The following is a 23,529-nucleotide window of genomic DNA, read 5'->3' as shown; positions in this document are numbered from 1 at the left end:
TTAGGGGTAAAATTGTAATTTTGCCAAAATTTGAGTTAAGGATTAATTTGATAATGTGAGTATTAAATAAGCTAAATGTGTTATTTTAGATCAAGAAAGACGTGGAATCGACCTCAATCGAGGAAAAGAAAAGATTGTGGACTAAATTGCAAAATCTTTGTATTTTGGTACCAAGGTAAGTTCATGTGTAAATAATGTAGCATAATTGTTATTTTAAGTTATTGATATTAATTATGTGTTATGCTGAATTTTATTATGAAATGTATGCTTTGTGGTTAATTTCAAATAATATGTAAATTATGTGAACTACTTGTTAAATATAATTGTTACAGAGTATTGATTTCGGCATTCTACGGAAGACGGCAAGGATAAGTGTTCGAGGAAAAAGCCCGTTTGAACCTTAGGAATAGATTAGGATACAAGTGACATGTCACTAGGATGGTTGAGCATCCGAACTCGTTGAGTTGAGTCCGAGTTCACTTATGGATGCGAATGTCCGAACTCGTTGAGTTGAGTCCGAGTTCGTGAGATGTAACTAGGCATCCGAACTCGTTGAGTTGAGTCCGAGTTCACTTATGGATGCGAACGCCCGAGCTCGTTGAGTTGAGTCCGAGTTCGCTTATGGGCGGGTTACATGATTGCTTGATTGAATATGTGGCACTTATGTGCAAGTTATCCATGTATCCGAATTATATTCCGATGTGTTCAATGGGTAAAGTTCTACTCAAATGGAGGAAAATTTCGAGATGTAAAGAGACGTATTGGTAAGTGATATGAAATGGATATTTTGGACAAGCCAGCTCAGGAGTCGGGATAGGTCGAAGGCTCAGTCACACTATCCAGAAGATTTTTGGTAAATGGCTTGTAAATTTAAGTATGGCATGTATAGCAATATACCCATTTTGTGTAAATGATCTTATGGTATGGTTGTGAAATGGTTGAGGAAATGCTTGATAATGATAAATTATGAAAATGGTTAGTTTAGATTATGTTTTGATGTTAAGGAAAACTATTAAGATACTTAGTGCATAAAAACTCATAAAAAGGATGAAATTTACCATAAACAGAATACCGCAGCAATACTAATGCGAGTTTGAAAATTTACTAAAAATCATAGAAATTGAATTTGGTGGTGAAATACATATCAAATTGAAGCTTGTTATGTCTAGTTTCACATGAAACAAATGAAACAAGTAAAGGAAGTATATGTTAGAAGATATTTTAATTTTAGTGAAACAGAGTCATAGCAGTTTCTGAATCCCCTGTTCCTACTTTAGAAATTCACCATAAATTTTAAAGATATAATTAGGTGGTTTATTTTATATCCTCAGAATTCTTATTGAGTCTAGTTTTAGTATAAACAAACCTCATAGTCATATGAATTTTTTACAGAGAGAAATGTGGTTCGTAGTAAACAGAGGTCAGACCAGTCAAGTCTTGAAACAGGGGTAACTTTAACTAATAAACTGTACTAATTGGCCCAACCAAAAATTCTAGAAAAAAATTAGTAGATAGTTTTATGAGTCTAGATTCAGGAAAAATTTACGGATCTTAATTTCGAGTTTCGTAACTCAAGATATGATTTTTCTTGTGACTGTGACGCAAGTAGCTTAAAAGCTGTGAATGTAGAAACAAATAATTCAAAGTTCTAAAAATGTTAAACTAAGCTTAGTAGCACCTCATACTCGACTCCGGCGAGAGTCTCGGGTGTGGGGGCGTTACATCGGGACTAAACTGATAACTTTAGAAAACTTTGGGAAAACTTAGAAAATTTTCATGAAATAGGGGCACACGCCCGTATGGAGATAGGAGACACGTCCGTGTCCTCAGGCCGTGTCATCAGGTCATGTAACTCTCTGTTTATGACTTCAGCACCAAAAATATAGTCACATAGCCGTGTTACACACCCGTGTGGCTAGACTAGAGGTGTTCATGGGCTGGGCCCAAAAAATGGGCCTAAAATTTTGCCCAAGCCCGACCCGAATAAAAATACTAAAACCCGAGCCCGACCCGTATTAATTTTTTATATTATTTTTAAATATATATAATACATCAAAAATACTAAAATATCAAAATAAATATTTCTCAACAAATTGAAAATAAATTTTGAAAAATATGTAGACTTAAATAACACTAAGATAAATGCAACTTAACAAGCAAATGCTTCTAAAATAATAAAAATTAACAAATACCTTTAAAATAATAAGAAAATTAACAATAAAATAAAATTTATACAATATCCAAACAATAACAACAAAATAATAGCAACATAATAGTAAAATGGTAGCAAAATATAGAGAAAATAACAAGAACATAACATTCAAAAATAAAAAAAAATATGCAGATTTTTTTTGTCCTTTAATAAATTCAGGCCGGGCCCGGGCTAAAAAACCCTTACCCAAGGCCCGGCCCATTTTTTAAACGGGCCTTATTTTTTTGTCCAAGCCCATTTTTCGGGCCTATATTTTTGCCCAAACCCTCCCACATTTCGGGCGGGCCTTCGGGCCAGGCCGGGTAGCCCGACCCATGCACACCTCTAGGCTAGACCATGCGGTTGATTAAAATTTTATAATTTTTCATAAAATGGTGCAGACTTCACACGGCCTGGGCACACACCCATGTCTCTAAGCCGTGTCCCTCACACGGCCAAGAAACACGCTCGTGTCTTAGCCCGTGTGTTTACTACTAGGCATTCTATTTTGCAAAACTAAAGTGCAAGGGACATATGAAAGGACTACACGCCCATGGGGGCAGACCGTGTGTCACACACGGTCTAGACACATGCCGCTGTGGACAAATTTTAGGCTAATTTACAAGCCATTTGCCACCCTTAAACACTCACATACATAATCTCACTTCTTGGCATGTAACATGACACATTTGGTTACTCAAGCATTCACAATTATGGTTAAATTATGTCTATAATATTACATAGCACATACTCAAATTGACATACTTCATTAAAGCCTTCCACACCAATCTCATATTAATAACCTACTTTCAAGTTACCCATTTGTACTATGAACATGGTCACACCTATTGGTCATAATCCATTCATCAAGCACATAGACCATTTATCTCACATATCATCCATAAGCAACCATATCAAGCATAACAAATTTGCATGCATACATAATTAATTACGGTTACAACCCAATAATCAATATGAGCCATCTCTCATTGCCATATACAAAATAATCATAATACCATCATGAGCCAATACATTTGGCTAATCAATATGACACATATCACAAAATAACTAAATCACCTATACATGCCATACTCAAAATACTTAAACCATATATATACCCAAAGGGTTGAATCGATAGTGTGATCCAAGCTCCGACTTCTTTTGATCCCCAAGCTAACTTGGCGACACTAAAAAAATGGAAAGGAAGGAGGGTAAGTATTAAAGCTTAGTAAGTCCATAAGCAAATAACATGCTATCTAAACAAGTATTTAACTTGCATTTAACATAATGAACATAAATCTATATTTCATCAAATCACTTAAACTTACTTATCACATAAGCAACCTTATCATAAGCTCATCATATACCAATGCATTACTCATGAGTTCAATATACACACCTGTACCAACTCGTGACATAATCTCTTACTTATTCTTCTCATTGACTTACCCTTTGGGTCTTCTGTCAAGTTACTCGATAATTTACCTGTTGAACACTCGAAATACTATTGGATACACAGAAGGCTTGCACATAAGTGCCACGTACATAGCTAAAGCTACCTCATATCACATAACACATAAAAGCTCATTCTCGAGCTACTTACGGGTCTGCTCACACAAGCTATCGGTCAGGACATAGCTGCACGGGCTGCTCATTCAAGCTATCAGGTATCCACAATACATGTCGGACTGCCCAGCCATCGGTAGGACGTACAAGACCAGCACCCGAAACCACATAAACATATATCACATATCTCATAAGCTTATAAATCACATGGTTCCTAGTGACATGTCACTTGTATCCTAAACAATTCCTAAGGTTCAAACGAGATTCTTTGATATCAAATCTCTGTCAAGCTTGCTCGTAATGTCAATATCAATATCCATAATACCAATCACTTACTCATGGAGCAATTAAAGCATAACTCATAATAGCATTAAAGAATTTGAATTCACATAATACTCAAGAATCGAAAATATAACATAACATCACATTATTTGTATATGAACTTACCTCGGTACAAAATGTTGAAAACAAGCCTATTCTTCGTAAACTTTGTTTTTCCCCAGATCAAGACCCGAATCATGTTTTTCTTGATCTATAATGTAAAATTTAACTTGTTTATTGCATACATTGTTTAAATCGACCCATAACACATACTTTGATAAAATTACTTTTTTACCCCTAACTTTTTACTTATTTACAAATTGGTCTTTAAGCTCGTAAAATGAAATGGATGCATTTTCTTTGTTACCCAAGCCTAGCCGATTCATATTCCTATTCCTAGCAGCCCAAATTTTTCTTTATTTTACATATTTACTACCCATTTTACAACTTTTACAAATAGGTTATTTTTAGGTGTTTTCATGCAAAATTACTTTGTAAAAGATGTTTATCACACATCAAACTTTCATATTCTTCCATTAAACATCAAAATACATGCATGTCATACATGGGTAAATTTTTGAACATAAACCCTACTTCAAAATAAGGGTAGAAATGGATAGATCATGCTTCAAGGATATCAAAAATGTAAAGAACATTAAAAACGGGCTTGGAGGTACTTACAATCAAGCTTGAAAAGTTGAAAAACCCTAGCTATGGAGAGCATGAAAATTTCGGCACTGAAGGAAGAAAGGGACATGAATTTTGCTTCTTTTTTCCCTTTTTATTCTTTTAATTACTAAATGACTAAAATGACCTTAAGGCTTTTCTTTCAAATTTTTCCTATTCATGCCCATTTTTGTCCAAAATTTTAGAACTTGGTCAAATTTCTATTTAAGGACCTCTAATTAATAATCCATAGCAATTTCATGCTATAAGCTTTTAGAACTCAAGTTTTGCAACTTATCCACTTTAGTCCCTAACTTCAAATTGGACACTTTAGGCATAAAATTTCTTTTTAAAAAAAATTCACACAAACATGCAATCATATCATGGATCATCAAATAATCATAAAATAATTATTTCTACTTTGGATTTGTGGTCTCAAAACTACTGTTCCGACTAAACTTTAATTCGGGATGTTACAAGAAGTGTTATTAACTTATGAAATTTGATATTGAGTTCTGAAAAGTAAAAATTATAGATTTGCAAAATAATAATTGACATCTTTGATTCGTTCGACTAGCACTGGGCGCAAATATCGTTGGTTTATCCAACTAGAGCTGGACTCACTAAATTATTCGTTGGTTTATCCGACTATCACTGGGCACAACTTTCGTCAGTTATCTGACTAGTGTTGGGCATACATTCATCGGTTTATCCGACAAGAGTTGGGGGCAAATATCGTTAGTTTATCCAACTAGAGCTAGGCTCACTAATTATTCGTCGGTTTATCCGACTAACGCTGGGCACAAACTCTTTCACAGATTATCGACTAGGCACCGGGTGTCGTGTATCAACTGGACTATACAGCAAGGTTTTATGAATGATCTAAGGAAGATGCTTATAGGTATTAATAAAGAAGGTCATGTTTACTTATGTATATACACTTATTCATGAGAAGATATGATAAATTCTTGAGTTAGATTATTAAAACTGTGAAATAAATTCAAATGCTTTAGAGATACTTGTGGTTATTCAAATAAGTGAGGTTGCTTAATGTGAAAGTTTGTGCCATAGTATAATTAAATTGTTGATTGATCTATGCAAAGCTATTTATATAGCAAGTAATGTGAATTGAGATATGTTCAAACAAACTAAAGGTGAATACTTGTGAAAATTGAGTATAGCATGAAATAAGGTGATGATATGCATGAAATTGTAATGATGGTATCTTGTAATTGTATGTTTAGATAGTAGTATGATGATATAATTCAATCTGAGCATTCATGTATCATATCATGTCCTAAAACATTCGGATTATTGAAATATTACTGAGTTTCACTCAGCATGCAGTTTTGTTTTTCGTGTGCAAGTTAGGTACTCTATTTGATTGCCGACTCAGCATCCAACAACAATCCCAGTCTCAAGTGTGGTGATGTTTAATTTTGTAATAGCATGTACCTAAGATGTCTTTGGTTGTTAGTTGTTTTGAGAATGTGATGTAAATTAAGTTATAAGTATATGTTTAAGTTTGAAGCTAAATGTTAGTATGCGTTTTGACCAAAGGCTTGATGTGTGTATGAAACTTAAAGCTTGGTGTCTTAAGTAGCTATATGTTAGGCTAAACTAAGTTATTTCGACACATTTTAGATCCACACGGCCAGACACACGGGCGTGTGGCTTGACCGTGTGACCCAAGTCCGTGAGTTAGACTGACACCGACACAGATTGGGACACGGCCGTGTGAACCCTGTAGTCAAGAAAAAAAATTGCAAATTCTTCTTTAACTTTTTAAATGATTTCTATTAGTCTCAAGATGTTTTTAAGGGAAATTTAAAGCTCGATTTAGGGACAATTCGCATTTTAATGATTGAATTAGAATATGCTTATGATTACTTGTGAATTGGTTGTTAAATGCTTTGATTGGTTGGTAATATTCCGTAATCCTACTCCAGCGACGGATACGGGTTTGGGGTGTTACATCAACAATGTGCGTCTTGGTGGGTGGAGGACGGTCCTATAACTATCTAGGAGGTTGTGGTTGAAGAACAGGTGCTTGTTGCTCTAGTCGCCTCTCGCCTCGAACTTCGATACATGTGCTTCGGTACAATCGACAGACGTGGTGGACAGTGGGAAGGGTAGGGCTGGTGAGCGAATGGTCAGAACTGTTGGGTGTTCGTTGATTGCCTTCTTCAGGTCAGCTCTCACGAAGCACTGGTGGGTGTTCATTTGGTCGATGACACACAACGTCAACGATAGGCTAGGATTACCAGAACAATGGGTCTCTTCTATACCTTTACCTCAGAGAGATCATTAGTTTTTCTTAGAAGCTTTCCATTTTGTAAAGACTGTCATTTTGCTTTTGGTGGGGGGAAGCTCAAAATGTTGTGGTTGTGTTTTTTTTTTCTATTGCTTTTGTCTATGTTTGGTTGTTGTTTTAGGATTAGGTTTCTTGCTTTCTATTGCTAGGCTTTGGTTTTTTTTCAATTTGTGATTGTTGTTGTACAACATTGTTTTCATTTTTTTATATTATCTTAGTATTTCTTTAAAAAATAATTTTTATATTTTAAATTTATATAATTTTGTCTCTTATTTTTATAATGATATTATTAGTTTAAATAGTTTTATTTGTATAATTTAATTTCTAATATAATTTAGTTTTTATATTTTTATAATGTTATTAATTAGTTTGAAGAGTTAATATTAACTTTCGATAAAAAATGTTAAGTGATTATATGTAATTTAAATACTATAATAGTCTTAGGGACTAGATACATGGCTTCTCATTTCTTTTGGTTTGCTTTGCTTTTCTAAGACAATGGTCAAATTAAAATGCCGATGCTAATTTTTTAATAATACTATTCAAACAAAAAAAAAGATTATTATGATGAATTTGAATGAATGTTTTAAGAAAAATTCACATCAGTATTTTCAACGTTATTTTTGTTGTTACATGACTACGAAGTGATGATTTTTATTTTAAATTTTCAAATGTCACCCTAATGAATTTAATGGAAGAATTTCAACAATAATAACAATTAAACCTGAATTTTTAAATTTATATTATAAAAAATTAAAATTTTTAAAAACAAAAATAAACTAAATTTTAAATATACAAACTTCATAGTAAATAAAAGCATATTTTAACTCTAAAATTAGAGACAAATAAATCAGCCCAAGCGTGAGAAGCATAGTAGTTATTACAAATGAAAGGTTTATTCAAATTATGTCACGTTGATAGTAAGGTATCTATTAATACTAATGAGGGTTATTCAAGGGTAGTACTAAAAAACTTGTTAAAATGTTTTATATAATAACAATTTACATAGCTTATTCATGAAATGTTAGAATATATAATTATTATTTAATTATTACATGTAATGGGCAATATATAATTAATTCTTTGAAAATAGTATCTTTCATTACTTTACTTTCTCTGCCTTTAGTAGGAAAAATGGGTTACAAAATACTTGGAAAGTCTTTGGGATTAAATCAAATTAATTATATATTAATTTAATTCTTATATCACTAAAAAGAATTAAATAAGTTCAAATTATGATAAAATTAATATTTATTATATAAAAATGTCTTAAAATCATTATTTTTCAATTGCAATTCAATTCCAAATAAAACATTTCATTTACAAAACCAAAAATAAAAATAAAAATATTAACTTTGTTAAACCATAAATATTAACAATATTCCAATTTAACATTATTTGATTTTCTTTTAATAATATAAAGACTAAATTGATATATTTAATAGTAGAAAAACTAATTTAATTTGATCCCACCAAAGTAACCTTTTTTAAGTACATTCACCGTAAAAAATGTATTACTATTAACATTGCATCACTTCCGGAAAATTAGAAGGCATTTTAGTTACACTTATCCTTTGGATGCTTAGGACTTAACGAGTAATGACAACTGTTTGATTGTTTCCGGCCCTCGTGCTTTAGAGTTCAAGGGGTTGAGCCTTCGTAAACACAAATACTCCGCCACCGCCGACAGCTCTGCCCAACAGCATATTCTGATCCAAATACGAAAGGTAATAAAGTCCTCCTACTGATCTCCTGCGATCAGACATGCTTAAAAATTCATATGGACCATAATCAGAATAGGATTAAGCTAAGGTAATACATGAAGTTGATGATATACCTTCCAATCCCAGGGTTTCTTACAGGAACTTGAGCTCTGAAGGTTCGGAGAAACTGCAAAATCTGCACATAAACATTAAACATTCAGTGGCTGGCTGCCTCCCCCATCCAACAAATAGAAACTTAATATTGATGGAGCATTCAAAGATGGCATGGCAATAGCGGCATCAAGAGCAGTTATTCGGGATTCTGTTGGTAAGTGGTTGTGGGGTTTTGCTCGCAATATGGGGTATTGTAACACTTATGAGTATGAACCATGAGGCGCACTTGGTGGTCTTGATCAAGCTTGGAAAATTGGAGGACGTCAGGTGATCCTTGAATTGGACTGTTTAGCTGCTGCACAGCAGATAAACAGTATGGGAAATGAGCAGAAGTCTAAACACAATGCTACAGGCTATCTGGGAGTTGATGCATAGGGACTGGGAAGTAGAGGTCGTGCATACGTATAGAGGACATAAAATCGCTTATGGATTGGCAAGTTTTGCTTTAAGTTTACCGCTGAGCATTTATATTTTTGTTAATCCCCCTGATCCCGTTCTCAAAGCACTGCATGATGATTACAGTGGAGTAACCTGGTCTAGATTAACTTCGTTGTAATCTTCTATTTTCTACTTGTTGATCAGAAAAAAAAAAAAAATACTGATGTAGAATCAACTGTGAATGCATGTGGAAACGCACTTCTATATGATTGCTAGACAATCTAACGACTTGAATTTGCTGAGTCATCAATATGGACTTTAAGAAAATCACTTTTTGGAGATAGGTTAATACATATTATGACGAAGCATCAAAGCGGACACCTCACAGATGACAATCAGTCACCATCCGAAGATCAGAGAAGATCTTCCAAAATCTAAATTTATGAATATAACTGGATGTAGGACTTCAAGCTTAACATGGAGATTATGCACATGGCAGAATACAAAGTCAAGTAATGCCAAGTTCCAACCAGAAATCCGGGCAATAATTAGGTACCTGTAGACTTAAAAAGGACCGTGGAAGGAGTGCTGGAGCAATCACAGCTTGCAGTTGTTCACTGATATTTATATCTTGAACTTGTATCTGTCAAAAACAACTTGCAGACGTGAAATCATTTATTTGCATATATGTATATACGTATGCATGAATGAATGTATATGCATCCACTTTTAACTTCCACTAGTAAATTTAGAAAATCTTTAAGCATGATCTGGAAACAGTACTAAAAGGCCTGTTTACTGAGATAACTATTTTCTTTGCAAATATAAGGGTATAAAACTAGAGCTTTATAGAAGGGCATGAAACAAATAATACGTGATCATAGATGAGTTTATGCGTATCAAAGTCTCGCAAGAAGACAGTGATGCATGTGGTATCTCCTGAGCTTCGTTTTAAATACTAACTAGGCACATTTAAGGGTTAAGGCTATTTAATTCTAGCACAGATTAAAAAAATCCTAGAGGCAGTCACATTTCAAAAAACTCCGGCCAAATGTTTATGGCTTGTGCAAACCTGGGAAGATGTCACTGATCAATTGACTTTACATGGCCATGAATTGCTACCATGCATATTCCTCCATGTTTGACTAACGTCCCAGGTTGAAAAACAGTTGCATGTGACAAACCTTTAACTTTTTAGGAAATACAGGTTTTTAAAGTGGAAAACAGGGGTAACCTCTTCAAACTGAAGATAGATGTTCCGCACAGAAACAATATCGAACTTAGCAGAAACAACCAGAGTGGCACCTTCTTGTTCCTGTAATGTTAAAAGGAAGACAACATTTGTTAATAAAATATTTTCTTCAACAATATTAATCAGTTGAGTATCTTTTCGAGGTGGACATATTTGAAGCTAGCATTGATGCCTGAAACAAAAAGAAAAGTTTCACAAGCCAATAACAGTGAATGGAAATAAACTGCTTGAGGATCTATATTTTACCCAATTCAAGATAACACAGTTGTAGAGATTGAAAGTAGAAGTTTACCTCTAACAAATTCGGAATACTCCATCGAACAACATTTCGGATAACACCTCCTCTGAGCTGATCCCTGCATTCAAATTTCTGGAAGATCTGCCCAACCTACCCCAATATGACAGCAAGATATCAAAACAAAACTTGAGTTAACATTGCCCAAACTTTGTAGCAGCTGAGAACTAAACCTTCTCCTAGAAGAAGAAAAGGAGTCCGATGAAAGAATTTCAGTGGTGGCACCTGAAAGAAAGGAAGCCTTGCAGCAGCTTCCAAAAGAACGACAACATCCGGGGCAGAAGTGTACTGCAGGCGCCAAGTTCCATCCAACACCGCCATGTCAAGTGGTGCACCCATGTTGTATCCCTCTACACTCACCTACAAAATTTCACAACACACACACACACATATAAGGAAAAAAAAAAGGAAAAGGCGTGGCCTTCACTTCAAAATATTACACAAATTCCAATTGGGGGTTTTGGGGAAGAGATTATACCAGAGCCTCCTCGATAATTGAGCGTTGATCAGCAGTTGCAGCAAGTCCCCGTTGTGTGTCTTGAACAGCCAGGAGAAGATTGTGTTTCTTGTTTTCCAACTCAACCTCGGATACCTAATATCCAGAAAAGCAAATCCCATTACTACCGCAAATTCTAATAAGGAGAAAACATGTTCTAAAACAGGATGAGTAGAGAAATAAAGGTAAGGGACACAAGAATTAGAACCCGATTCCTGTCAGGAGCAACAGCTACTGAGCATAGAAACTTGTTGTGAAAAGACCGTTTCTTGTTGGTAACGAGTTTTGAGCTATGAGGTCTTATCTCGTAGATTACTCTCTTCACATTTATCGGGTATACTGAAGCGGCAAATGCTAATTCCATGATGTTTCAAAGATTGGGCAACAATGGGGATTATGAATTTTGGCCCAAACAACCGTTGATAAATGAAGAAATTGAATCCGATTAATAAAGGATAGAATTTTGGGTTTCGGTTTTTGTCCACAGCTTTAACTGTTGCTTGTTTTGTTTATATGGTCCTTAATAGACTAATTAGTAATTCCATTTGCATTGAGTTTTCTCTTTTATGTTATGGTATTTGCTTACAAAAGAAAATCTGCTGGAGATAACCCGACCCGACATTGCTTGTTAGATGAATTCTGCTACTTATTGAAAAGCAAGTTAGGACTGTTATGATAAATTGATTGGTCGTAAAGTGGACTGTACATTACATGTTTGCTAGACTGTTATGATGAGTTTTAAGTGATTAACTAGTATTCCTTCTTAGCATGTCTGACTTTTCATCTTTGGCGTTATGAGTTGTTTCTTGTTTTGGATCTTTCCATCCAATGGGAATTCAACTATGCCCTTTGCGACCGTCAATTTACTTGAAATGTTTGATGATGGATGGCAAAAGGCATTCTTGGTGGAAACAGACATCAAGTTGCTGGGAATAGCTTTAGTTTTGACATCGGTATTTTGGAACAATCGGAAATTTGCATGTCCATCAACCGTGTCTTCTCTGCTTTGTTGGTGTTTTGGAACCCCTTTTATTTGTCTTTTGCTTAAAATATTCAGATCCTGTTACACAACTAAGCATTCTGAACAGCTACTGCTCATCAAAATCCAACTAAATATGTATAAATGTTTTGAGGATTAACTTACCATGATTATAAGCTGACATGTTTGGGATAACATGCTTACCAGATTAATGGGAAAAACAAGAAGAAAAAAAAGAGCTCAAAGGTTGCCTACTTTGTTACTAACGGAAGACAATGTGAATTCCATCCAAATTTCCCTACGAAGAAACCAATGTGCCATATTTGCTTTTATATAAGATTCTTCCTTGGCTCCAGGAGAATCATGTTTAAGCAACTGAATCAATCATGAGATTCCAAGGAGAAGAGGAAGCAGCAGCCAAAGTGCCTGTAACATCTCCTTTCAGGTACAATTCACCCCTGGTACAGGTTAGCTTAATAGGTCTAGTATGTTTCTGTTGTCCTGGCATGTTCAATGCCCTTACAGGCATGGGAGGTGGTGGTCAAGTCAACCCTGATGCATCAAATAATGCTAACACCGCTCTGTACACAACTTTTTCCATCTTTGGAATCCCTGGTGGTGGTGTTTACAACATCTTTGGACCAAAGATTACCCTTGCAATGGGCTGCTCCACTTATGTCCTTTATGCTGGCTCTTTCCTATACTACAATCACCAGCAAGACCAGACTTTTGCTATCTTTGCTGGTGCTTTGCTCGGTATCGGTGCAAGCTTTCTTTGGGCTGGACAAGGGGCTATCATGACTTCCTATCCCACTGCTACTCGTAAAGGCACCTATATTTCTCTCTTCTGGATTATTTTCAACTTGGGTGGTGTCATTGGTGGATTCATACCTTTCATCCTGAACTACCACCGGAAGGAAAAGGCAGAAACTGTCAACGACATGACATATATTGTCTTCATGTGTTTCATGTCAGCTGGTACCCTCATCTCATTGACAATTTTATCCCCTGATCGTGTTGTCAAAGACGATGGTACTCATTGCACCAACATTAAATACTCAAATGTTACCACTGAGGCTATTGAGATCCTTAAGCTCTTTCGTAACTGGAAGCTGCTTCTCATCATCCCAGCTGCCTGGGCTAGCAACTTCTTCTACAGCTACCAATTCGATAATGTCAACGGTTTGATGTTTAATCTGAGAACAAGAGGATTTAACAATGTATTCTATTGGGGGGCTCAAATGATAGGTTCAGTGGGAATTGGATATATTTTAGACTTCAGTTTCAAGAGTAGAAGAACAAGAGGCTTGGTTGGGGTAGGAATTGTTGCTGTGCTCGGGACGGCAATTTGGGCGGGTGGCCTTGCCAACCAGTTGAATTACTCTTTTGACAAACCTCCCAAGCGGTTGGACTTCAAGAGATCAGGAAGCGATTTCGCTGGACCGTTCATATTGTACTTTAGCTATGGGTTATTGGATGCCATGTTTCAGTGTTTGGTTTATTGGGTGATTGGAGCATTAGCTGATACCTCAGAGACCCTCAGCAGGTAATTACTTCTCCCATTTCACCCCATCTATTTCGTGGATCCTTACACTTTGCCTGATCTCAACAAGAAAATGGATATTACACATATAATTGAAGTCTATAATTACATGTGAATGCTATAAGCCATAAAGCTATTAACTTGCAGATTCTCCATGTAAAACATGCAGATATGCTGGTTTCTACAAGGGAGTGCAGAGTGCAGGAGCGGCAGTTGCCTGGCAAGTCGGAAAAAAAAAGATTCCCTTGCTCAACCAGCTGATTGTGAATTGGGTGCTGACCACTTTGAGTTATCCATTGCTGGCGGTCCTTATTTACAAGGCAGTTAAGGATACAGATAGCAATAAGCCTGCAGAGGACGATGACACTGCTTCAGGACTGCCTCCCCCCGCTTCAATGAAAGATGGTTACAAAGAACTTGAGAACTCTATTACTACGGAAAAGGATGGTTAAGTACTTGGCAAAGTTTACCTCTCAAATTTTACTCCCTTTCAACTTCTTGCTCATCATATACCGGAAATAAAAGCTCCATAGGGAGAAATCTAAATTGATGGAATTTTCCTTACTTCCAAATGTTTCTATATATTATTCCTTTTTTTAATTGTTCTAAATAGGCGTACAAGTAAACTTGATAATTCATGTGTTCATGTTATATTCAAGAATTTTATATTTTTATGTTATTATCGTGTTTGAAGTGTTATATATTTTATATAAACCTCTTACCTTAACTTAATGTTAGGAAAGAGTGACAGAGAAGTGGACATTCTCTAACACCAAAATGAGAAACGGTAAACACAGTAAACATAAACGAGTCTAATTAAATGAGAAATATCTATTCTCTCCAACAATTACAACAAGTGAATTTTACTTATTTACACTCGTGACGATTTTCCCCACTTTCAAACCTTGAAGAATAATAGTCTCACTACTAAGTTTACCCTATGAACTTCACAATACAAACAGTTTTATTAACAATTTGCACTCTAAAAAAAAGGTTTATCACTTGAACAAAATAAGTGCTCAAACTCTCAGTACAATAATCTATATAAGTCTCTCCCTTAAATAAATTTTTGTTCAAGATTTGCTAACATAAAAAATCTATAACAGTCCCATAAAGATAGTAATACAATAAATTGTTTACAATATAATATTATAAAATAAAACAAAAGTTGATTCTTAATAGTAATCGTATAGAGCCATAGAGTTTCGATACAATTCAACTATCTATAGTTAAGGAATCAACTTAGGTGACTTTGTTTTTAATCGAATTTTTAATTTGAGATTACTAAATAATATCAGTTTTATACGTGTCTTACAATCATAATAAACAACTCTATAAAAGGACAAACTTAAAAAATGATAGTGAATTTAAAATAAAATACAACGGAAAATAATCATGAACTTTGTTGAAAGAGCTAGGTACTTTAGGATTAACTAGATCAACAAAGCTAGGCATGCCTTCCAATGACACAAGATCTTCACCAAAGCACCACTTAGTTTTACTTTTAAACTCAAGTAAACGATGCAAAAACATGTATAATTTTGACTCAAATTCAGGAACTTTGGGAAGAAATAGGTTCCTATTTCAAATACGTGAAAAGCTATCTATTATTGTTTATAAAATTGTGGCTCACACTCAAAATGGAAGCCGTCAGAAAGAAAGCATTAGCAATACCAGAGAGACCCGTGAATCGATGCCAAGCCGGTTACGGGAATAATACGCCAAAATTTGCCATTAACGAAATTGGGTCTCGCTGAGTTGAGCTGCTGAGGGAAGTACGCTAAATGGGCTAAGAAGCTAACCCAACCTTGAGCCCACTTATTGTTACAAATACATAAGCAAATTGGTCGGTTGGGAGTAAGGAACGGGTAAGCAGCAGAGTGAACGTGGGCAGATTATGTAGCCTTACTTGAGACCCGTGAATTTCGATAATATCGCCTCCCCAAACCCAATCCCTCATCCTTTCTCTTTCCTGCATTTCCTCATCCACCTGCCCCACAAAATCCAATCCACCCACTAAAAAACCTCCCCAAATTCTTCCTCCTTTCCTTTCTCATCCTTCTCAAGTTGCGTCCCCGAAGATAGGCCGGTAAAATCCCACACAGATTCCTCCTCCATTTCTCTTTCTTTATTTCACATTCTGTCTAAAGAACGGACCCGTCTTATATTTTTTGGCTGCATATTCTAATACGGGTCAATGTTTTAGCATGCTATCCGCTTTTAGGATTTAAGGTTACCGCTTCTCTTGGAGGTTTTATTGATCGGGTTTTTCTGATTTCTTATGCAGTTTGCGGCAATGGGTACTCCTCTCCCTCGTGAATGGGTCGGCCTTCAACAATTCCCCGCTGCTACTCAGACGAAATTGTTTGAGTTGTTGGGAAAATTGAAGCAAAAGGTTTTTGACAATCCCTTTAATCACTTACATTTTCTTTGTCTTAATAACATATCCACTCAAGATTTTTTTTTTTTGTGGTCAAAAATAAAAATGCAGAATGTTAATACTTTGACTATCCTAGTTATGGGCAAAGGCGGAGTAGGAAAGTCTTCTACTATCAATTCTCTTATTGGGGAGCAAGTTGTTCGAGTCACTGCTTTCCAGGTAAGATTTGATTTTATCTGTTCCTTTGGATTCCTAGCTTGGTTCTTTTATGCTGTTTTTGGCTTCTTAAGCTTGAATTCTCATTATATTTGTGTATTTTGCAGTCAGAGGGGCTGAGACCCGTAATGGCTTCACGCTCCTGGGCAGGGTTTACATTGAATGTAATTGATACACCAGGACTTGTAGAGGCTGGCTATGTCAATCACCAAGCTCTTCAGTTGATCAAAGGGTTTGTAGTTTGATGAAGCAGTCTAACTTAGAATCTTAATTTTTTTCCACGATGAATTTAGTTCTCAATGAAGCTAGTGATTTTAGTTTTACTTTTACTACATTGTATGGTTTATTTTGGTCAAAAAAAAGTCTATTAATCATCATTCAGGTTTCTTTTGAGTAAGACCATAGATGTTTTGCTTTATGTTGATCGCCTGGACGCCTATAGAGTGGATGACTTGGATAAGCAGATCATCAGGGCTATCACAAACAGTTTTGGAAAAGAAATATGGCGCAAAAGTTTGCTTGTTCTCACTCATGCACAGCTTTGTCCACCAGATGGACTGAGTTATGATGTTTTTTCTTCTAAAAGATCAGAGGGTGTCCTAAAGGCGATCCGTATTGGAGCTCGTATTAGGAAAAAGGATTTTGATGTATGTATTCTCTTTCAAGTTATTTATATTGAACACATGTTGGATTGCCTAAATAAAATAGATAAGCTTGTTTGCCCCCATAAAGCCTTTGACCAAAATATTGTTTGTCGCTAACTTGTAATTGCCTGAAGTATGGAGCTGAATGATTCCACCCACTGGAGAGAAGCTGTTAGTACTTGGTAGTTATAAAATAGCAGAAGAGTTGTGGGTGGTTTCACTCTTGTAGGATTTGCCTTTAATTTAAGGATACCACAATTCACAAACATTTTCACTTCCTTAGCTGTTGCTGCTCTATTTTTCTTTCTCATGCAGTTTCCAACTGTAAGAGCATTTTTCATTTTATTTTATTTACATTTTGGATGTTTGGTTTCAACTGTAGACCATCAACATCAGCTACCCTTAATCAGTCATACAGATAGAAATGTTGAATTCTGTGGCACTGCCCATGGAAGCTTGATTGATCGCTTCTTTAACTATTCAAAATTATTTGATTGAATTTAAATTGGGGAGATAAAGATTTTGTGGTAGATGTTTTCTTTCAAATTTATATGTCTGAGACATACGGATAAGGCATTGGATAGGTTGAAATGATGAGATAAGGTGATCTGTTAACAAGCTTCTGTGGTAGCTGTGCATGTCTTTTTCACTCATTTGTTAGTTGTAAGTTGTGGAAGTAGGGAGTTGAGTTTGCAATTTCTGCCATGTTTCCCCAAACAGGGGAAAGTCGGTACTATTTAGTTGTGGGAGAGGAAGATTAAGAGATTGGGGGGGGGGGATTTCACTATCAGCCTTTGATATATAATATTCTTCCATCATAGCTGTTTGGCTTCTAGATGGATAGCTTCATGTTGGTTATTATTATTTTGAGAGTCACAGTTTTAAAATGAGATGTTCGAGCAGTTACTTCATGTTATCGAATATTGTGTGTAAAAAATCATTCTTCAAGCATAAACAGTGGGGAAGTTCTTTTGGAAGAAAATAAAATAAATAAATAAATCAACAGGTAATTTAAAACTGGATTTTATCGTTTGAAAAGGATACATTAGCTTGTAAGCTTATCTGTATTAGTTACTATTTCTTTTCTGATGGTACGCTTAGACTGCTGTGATTACTTTTTTGAGATATTTCCTTACTTTTGATGCTTGCAGGATTCTGTCATTCCTGTTGTTTTGGTTGAAAATAGTGGGAGGTGCAATAAAAATGACTGTGACGAAAAGGTTTGATCTCCTCCCCCCCCCCTTCTTCCTCCTCCATCTTGTGCTCTCTGTTCATGACCCTTTCATATAATTGATTTCATTTAATTCTTTGTTAATTACATGTTATTTCGATACAGATTCTTCTGAATGGTGATGCTTGGATCCCAAACTTAGTAAAAGCCATCACAAGTGTTGCAACAAATAAGAGTCAAGCTATTGTAGTTAGCAAGAAGCTGGTAGATGGGTCTGACGCTAGTGATAAAGGAAAATTGTGGATTCCAGTTATTCTTGGGCTTCAGGTAAGGTTTTCACGGTTTATTGGTTTCTGTTTGGGCTGAATTGGAACACAAATGAATGTTTGTAATGCCTATGTTTTTTTGTTGATACAGTGGTTTGTTATCAAATGGATTCAAGGAGCCATAAAAAAGGATATTGCAACTGGCAACGGGCCTATATGAGAGCCACATGAATGTGAACTGCTGGAATACAAGTTGCATTTGGTCTTGTTAAAGTTTCTATATAATATTTTAGTTTTCTTCTATTTTTAAAGTTTCTATATAATATTTTAGTTTTCTTCTATTTTTTTGGTAAAAAGTACAAAGAATCCTCTGAAGTTGGTTTTGCTATTTGCTATAAGTATGGTTTTGGGAGGCAGAGTCCGTAGTGGTTGGACGGATGGGATATTGTTGAGGTATTGTAGGATATAAGCATTAAATGCAAGCCATGGTTCTTTTGTTTCACTTCCATGTATTCCCGTCCATTTCTTTTGATTGCTTTTATCGAACAAACTACTTGTACCGGTGTTTTTGTTCAGAGACGGATTTACAAGTTACTCCGTTATTTTCCTTAATTCTATTTGTAACATATTCTCGTGTGTTAGGAAAAGCATTAGCTCGTGTTGGGGACCTTTTGCCGTAGATTAAGCTCATAAAGGTGTAAGGGGGCATCTAAGGATAAAGAGGAAGGTGTGGTCCCAGCCACTGATGCTACCTTTTTCCCTGGGTGCGTGGATTGCGGGGATTTGTTCAGGTTGAAGCTGCGCCGGGAGAGGTTGGAGTTGGGGGCCAGAGATTATAACTTGTGGGTTCCATAGCCAACCTATATAAATTAAATTTTAACTCACCACCATTGCAAGCTGCACCCATCATTGCATGCACTTCAATCTCTGCATTGCTTTATTTTTATTTTTATTTTTATTTTTTGGTTTCATGCTCATGATAATTTTGCATGCAAAATTTTGGTCAAATTTAGCTGCTAATATTGTTGGTTTTGAACGTTTTTCTTAAATTAAGATCAAATATCTGCGGTTCTGCTAGAATATCAAATCAACCCAATCATATGCTTCTTTTAATTACAATCTTGTTTGGTTAAATTGAAAGAAGAAAAAAGGAAAAGGAATTTAATAGTTTGGGTTAAAGCTAAATTGCTGAAATGAGTAGGATGCCTAATTTTTTATTTCACATTTTAATTAACAATGCCAAACCAAAATGGTCCCTGTTCACAAAGAGTTGGCCGAAAGTCATGATTACGAACCATCGGTGATTAGACGATTTCGGTTGAGGCGTGGGACTGGAACCCATGAGCCACCCTCCCTGCACGCCAAGGTAAAAATTGAGCTCATCATTTGGACTCGTATTTGGCGGTGTCCCACAAAGAAGTGAAAATAAAGCTGTTGCTATAAAAGTGGTGCCTCCGACCAACACTCACACTCAAGTACCCGAGAGAAAAAAAGGGAAAACACAACAAACATGGGCAGAAGTGGTAACTTGAAAAATGCTATAGTAGCATTTCTTGTTCCTCTCCCTTCAATTCTCTTCTATCTTTATTTCCTTGACCATTTCCACAGTAATAGCAGTTCTCTTTCTTCTCTTTGGTCGTGGTGCTTCCATCACCCTCTCCTATTAGCCAATGTCTTCTTTTTCTTCAATGTCAACGTCCTCTTCTGGACCATCGGTCACATCCAATCCAGCGACTGGGTCAGTCTTTTTTTTTTTTAATTACTAGCAATTCTTTAAGAATAATTTAAATTCTACTACATTTTTAATGGGTTCTCTTTTGTTTGTTTCAGATGATTGATTTGTATTGGACTGTGATACCGGTGTTGCTAATTCATTACTATGCAACCCACCCTTCGGCGCAATTTGATGGGTTGAGATCAAAGATCGTGATAGTTTTGACCTGGGTTTGGAGTATTAGGCTGACCCATAACTATTTCAGGCGAGAAAAATGGCAGTGGGGTGCCAGAGAAGACTGGAGGTTCGCTGATATGCGCCTACAGTATGGCAAGCATTGGTGGTGGATTTCCTTCTTCTCTGTTTACTTTTCTCAACAGGTGCGAGTGTTTCCGAAGATATTTTTCCATTATCAGCTTTTGGTTCTTTCTGAAACTAAATTGACCTCCGTTCTGTTCGATAGAGTGCCTAAAGAGCTTCTCTTTAATAGGTAAAAGATGCGAATTTCATTGTTCTAAGAAACAGAAGTAAAAATTTGAACCTCAAGTAGAAAGAAGCAAATATTACACCAAGTAATTATCAAATGGTAAACAAATTAATATAAAAACAGATGATGAACTAATGGGTGATTAAAAACTGCAGATATTTCTGTTTGGGATATGTCTTCCACTGTATGTGGTGCACTCGGTTGATGAGCCCATGAATATCTGGGATTTGGTTGCTGCTGGAGTTTGTTTGTGTGGCATTGTCATAGCATACTTTGCAGATACGCAACTGCATAATTTTGTGACTAGAAATACCAAGCTAAAAGAGCTCGGAAAACCCATGGTTCCCAACCTTGACCGGGGCTTATGGCAGTACTCCCGTCATCCAAACTACTTTGGAGAGCAGTTATGGTGGTGGGGGCTGGTTGTATTTGCATGGAACTTGGGTCATGGATGGACCTTTGTTGGGTCTTTGATCAACAGTATGTGCTTAGCTTATGTTACTGTGCTCGTGGAGCAACGGATGTTGAAGCAAGAGTATAGAGCTGAAGCATACAGGTTATACCAAAAGACAACCTCAGTGTGGGTACCTTGGTTCAGATCTTCTGCTATAGCAGTGAAGGATAAGGATACTTGATCTGACTATTTTTGTTTCATTGAAACAAACATCTTGTGTTAGTTGTTATCCTTTTTAGCTATCTATTTGAGAGGGGGAAAAAATGGTTCTTATCTGTGGTAGTCAAAGAGAGATCCCTCTATCGCTATGAAATCAAGTAAATTATTTCTTCATTTGTAATAAAAACTGTTTTCATTGTATGACTTTGGCATGTGCTTGTAATATCTAGATCTGTAGGTCATATTAATCTGGTATGGTTATGCTTTCTTTTTCCTTTTGGTAATTATCTGGTATGGTTATGTTGATGCAGTTAAAGTTTCCACATGGAAGGAAAGCTTATAGTTACAATGGTAGCCGAAACAAATTTGGGTTAATTCAACCAATCGGGTTTTTAAACTTTAAAACCTCAATGTACTAAGAAAATTTTTTGGGTTAATTTTAAAGACTTTTGTTCAAGGGGCTTACAATGATTTTTTAAATTTTGAGAGGAGTCAAAAAAAATATAATTTTTCTATTTAACCAAGGTTAAATCTATATAAATTCATGTATATATAGAGAGATAGTTTAGGGCTGTTTTTTTAGCATATCGAGTTGTTATGTTCATAATAGGTATACATGCGTTTATATTTTTATTCATGTATTTTAAATATGTTTTATTTTGAATTTGAGATACATTTAATTTCAAAAGTTAATGACTAAGCCGATTGAATGACCTTATTAATATGATACTATTAATTTAAGTTTGAGACCTAATTTATAATTTGGTCATAATTTGAGCGTCTGATGCAATTAACCTTTGGTTCTATAGGGATTTCTTTTTGGTTTTTAGTCCCAATAAAATTCATATAACTATGCTTTGTCTATTAAGTAATAGATGCAGGCCCAGTTAAAATGGGTTTGGGGCTTTGGGCTTATTGAGAAACAGGAATTGATCTACAATACAAAGGAGGAAACTGAATTAAATTTAAAACTAAATAAGAAAATTCTAGTAGACGTTAGTTGAACGAGTTTTGCCCGGTGGTGAAGAAAATAAGTTGGTCAACTGTTAACGCTTGTAAACAGGTTGCGGTTAGGAATTGAGAAGCAGTTGCAGCAAATCCTTTCATTTACGACACATATGCCGTGCTTCACGGCAATTCAGCTAAACATCCTAACCGTCCTCCTCTTCTTCTGTTGCTGGGCGCCGATCGCGCGATCCTTGCCGGATAATTCGGGATCTATCCGGTTACCTTCCGGCGGATTTACAAACGCCGATGAGAACGAAGGCGTCTCCGCTCGATTCAATAAGCCGTCATCCTGCCCGGTCAATTGCTTCCGAACGGAGCCCGTTTGCGGCTTTGATGGCGTCACCTACTGGTGCGGTCGCGCCGATGCATTATGTGCCGGTACTCGCGTGGCGAAAGTAGGATTTTGTGAGGTCGGGAGCGGAGGTAGCGCGTCGTTTCCTGGTCAGGCTCTGCTTTTGGTTCATATTGTTTGGCTCCTCTTGCTTGGCTTTTCTGTATTGTGTGGTCTTTTTTAATGTTTCCAAACACAGACTTTTTTTGTGTGTTATTTTTCCTCTCTCGGATTCTATCTGGATTCCATTTGCCTACCATGTCATTTTCTCATCTGTATTACTGTAAATCATATTCTTTGTATTAATATACCAATTTGGTTCTCCTTTCATTATAATATCAACTATTCACTATATCAGCATCGAATCAATTCATTATATCAACATAGAATCGGTCCATGTTTGGGGAGGATGATCACCACGAATCAGTTGCTGTGGATGGCATCTCCTATTCCTTTTTAGTCACTCTTGTAAGTCAATTTCAGTGGGCAATGCATAGCAATGATGCTTAAGGTTAAGCCAGTTAGGGGTATCGATGCTGTCGGTGCCGTCAGCCATTATGCATATAAATATTATTCCCTACGTACCTGATTCGACAAAGACAGATGGATAAATCACTTGCAACACCGGACACGCGGTTGCATAGCTTGCATTTGCCTGTTTCCCTTTCACTCAGCTAAGCCTTTCCTCTCCTTTGATTTTTTTTTTTTTTTGGTATGACTTGATATCAATATTGTCTTTTATATTTTTCTCTTCATTAATCCTTATTTTTAACGGTCATTCTAAATACTTTTAACATTGAGTTTGCAAATTTTAAAAAAAG

At 35.9% G+C, this 23,529-nt stretch overlaps 5 protein-coding genes across 9 annotated transcripts; 4 read left to right on the top strand and 1 right to left on the bottom strand.

Moving 5' to 3' along the window:
* Nucleotides 1–8,495: 8,495 nt before the first annotated feature.
* Nucleotides 8,496–11,904, bottom strand: LOC108471108 (probable plastid-lipid-associated protein 10, chloroplastic). 2 transcript variants are annotated; one of them, XM_017772694.2, is made up of 9 exons: nt 11,565–11,904; nt 11,339–11,452; nt 11,086–11,220; nt 10,858–10,953; nt 10,548–10,628; nt 9,870–9,956; nt 9,162–9,230; nt 8,896–8,957; nt 8,496–8,810 (listed from the first exon to the last, which is right to left on the bottom strand). In XM_017772694.2, the coding sequence occupies exons 1-9, from the start codon at nt 11,718–11,720 to the stop codon at nt 8,693–8,695; spliced, it is 918 nt and encodes a 305-aa protein (XP_017628183.1). In that variant the 5' UTR covers nt 11,721–11,904; the 3' UTR covers nt 8,496–8,692. The 2 variants fall into 2 exon arrangements, with proteins under 2 accessions (XP_017628183.1, XP_017628185.1); XM_017772696.2 differs by lacking the exon at nt 9,162–9,230 and having other exon boundaries at nt 11,565–11,901.
* An 817-nt stretch (nt 11,905–12,721) lies between these two features.
* Nucleotides 12,722–14,330, top strand: LOC108472380 (UNC93-like protein 1). The gene is made up of 2 exons (XM_017773862.1): nt 12,722–13,881; nt 14,048–14,330. Exons 1-2 carry the CDS (start codon nt 12,722–12,724, stop codon nt 14,328–14,330), a joined length of 1,443 nt encoding a protein of 480 aa, XP_017629351.1.
* A 1,388-nt stretch (nt 14,331–15,718) lies between these two features.
* On the top strand, nt 15,719–19,167 carry LOC108473680 (translocase of chloroplast 33, chloroplastic). 4 transcript variants are annotated; one of them, XM_053020950.1, is made up of 8 exons: nt 15,719–16,071; nt 16,166–16,273; nt 16,370–16,477; nt 16,582–16,706; nt 16,917–17,121; nt 18,270–18,338; nt 18,455–18,616; nt 18,707–19,167. In XM_053020950.1, the coding sequence occupies exons 2-8, from the start codon at nt 16,175–16,177 to the stop codon at nt 18,773–18,775; spliced, it is 837 nt and encodes a 278-aa protein (XP_052876910.1). In that variant the 5' UTR covers nt 15,719–16,071; nt 16,166–16,174; the 3' UTR covers nt 18,776–19,167. The 4 variants fall into 4 exon arrangements, with proteins under 4 accessions (XP_052876910.1, XP_017630871.1, XP_017630872.1 ...); XM_017775382.2 differs by having other exon boundaries at nt 15,720–16,071; nt 16,857–17,121; XM_017775383.2 differs by having other exon boundaries at nt 15,721–15,967.
* A 628-nt stretch (nt 19,168–19,795) lies between these two features.
* On the top strand, nt 19,796–21,653 carry LOC108473679 (uncharacterized protein C594.04c-like). The gene is made up of 3 exons (XM_017775380.2): nt 19,796–20,293; nt 20,386–20,649; nt 20,912–21,653. Exons 1-3 carry the CDS (start codon nt 20,066–20,068, stop codon nt 21,389–21,391), a joined length of 972 nt encoding a protein of 323 aa, XP_017630869.1. The 5' UTR covers nt 19,796–20,065; the 3' UTR covers nt 21,392–21,653.
* A 348-nt stretch (nt 21,654–22,001) lies between these two features.
* On the top strand, nt 22,002–23,044 carry LOC108472890 (uncharacterized). The gene has a single exon (XM_017774448.2). The coding sequence runs from the start codon at nt 22,488–22,490 to the stop codon at nt 22,890–22,892; it is 405 nt and encodes a 134-aa protein (XP_017629937.1). The 5' UTR covers nt 22,002–22,487; the 3' UTR covers nt 22,893–23,044.
* The last annotated feature ends 485 nt before the right edge of the window (nt 23,045–23,529 follow it).

This window comes from Gossypium arboreum, chromosome 11, assembly GCF_025698485.1.
Source record: "Gossypium arboreum isolate Shixiya-1 chromosome 11, ASM2569848v2, whole genome shotgun sequence".
NCBI classification, from domain to species: domain Eukaryota; kingdom Viridiplantae; phylum Streptophyta; class Magnoliopsida; order Malvales; family Malvaceae; genus Gossypium; species Gossypium arboreum.
The sequence above is the reverse complement of the archived record's forward strand: the minus strand, read 5'-3'. Positions and strand labels throughout refer to the sequence as shown.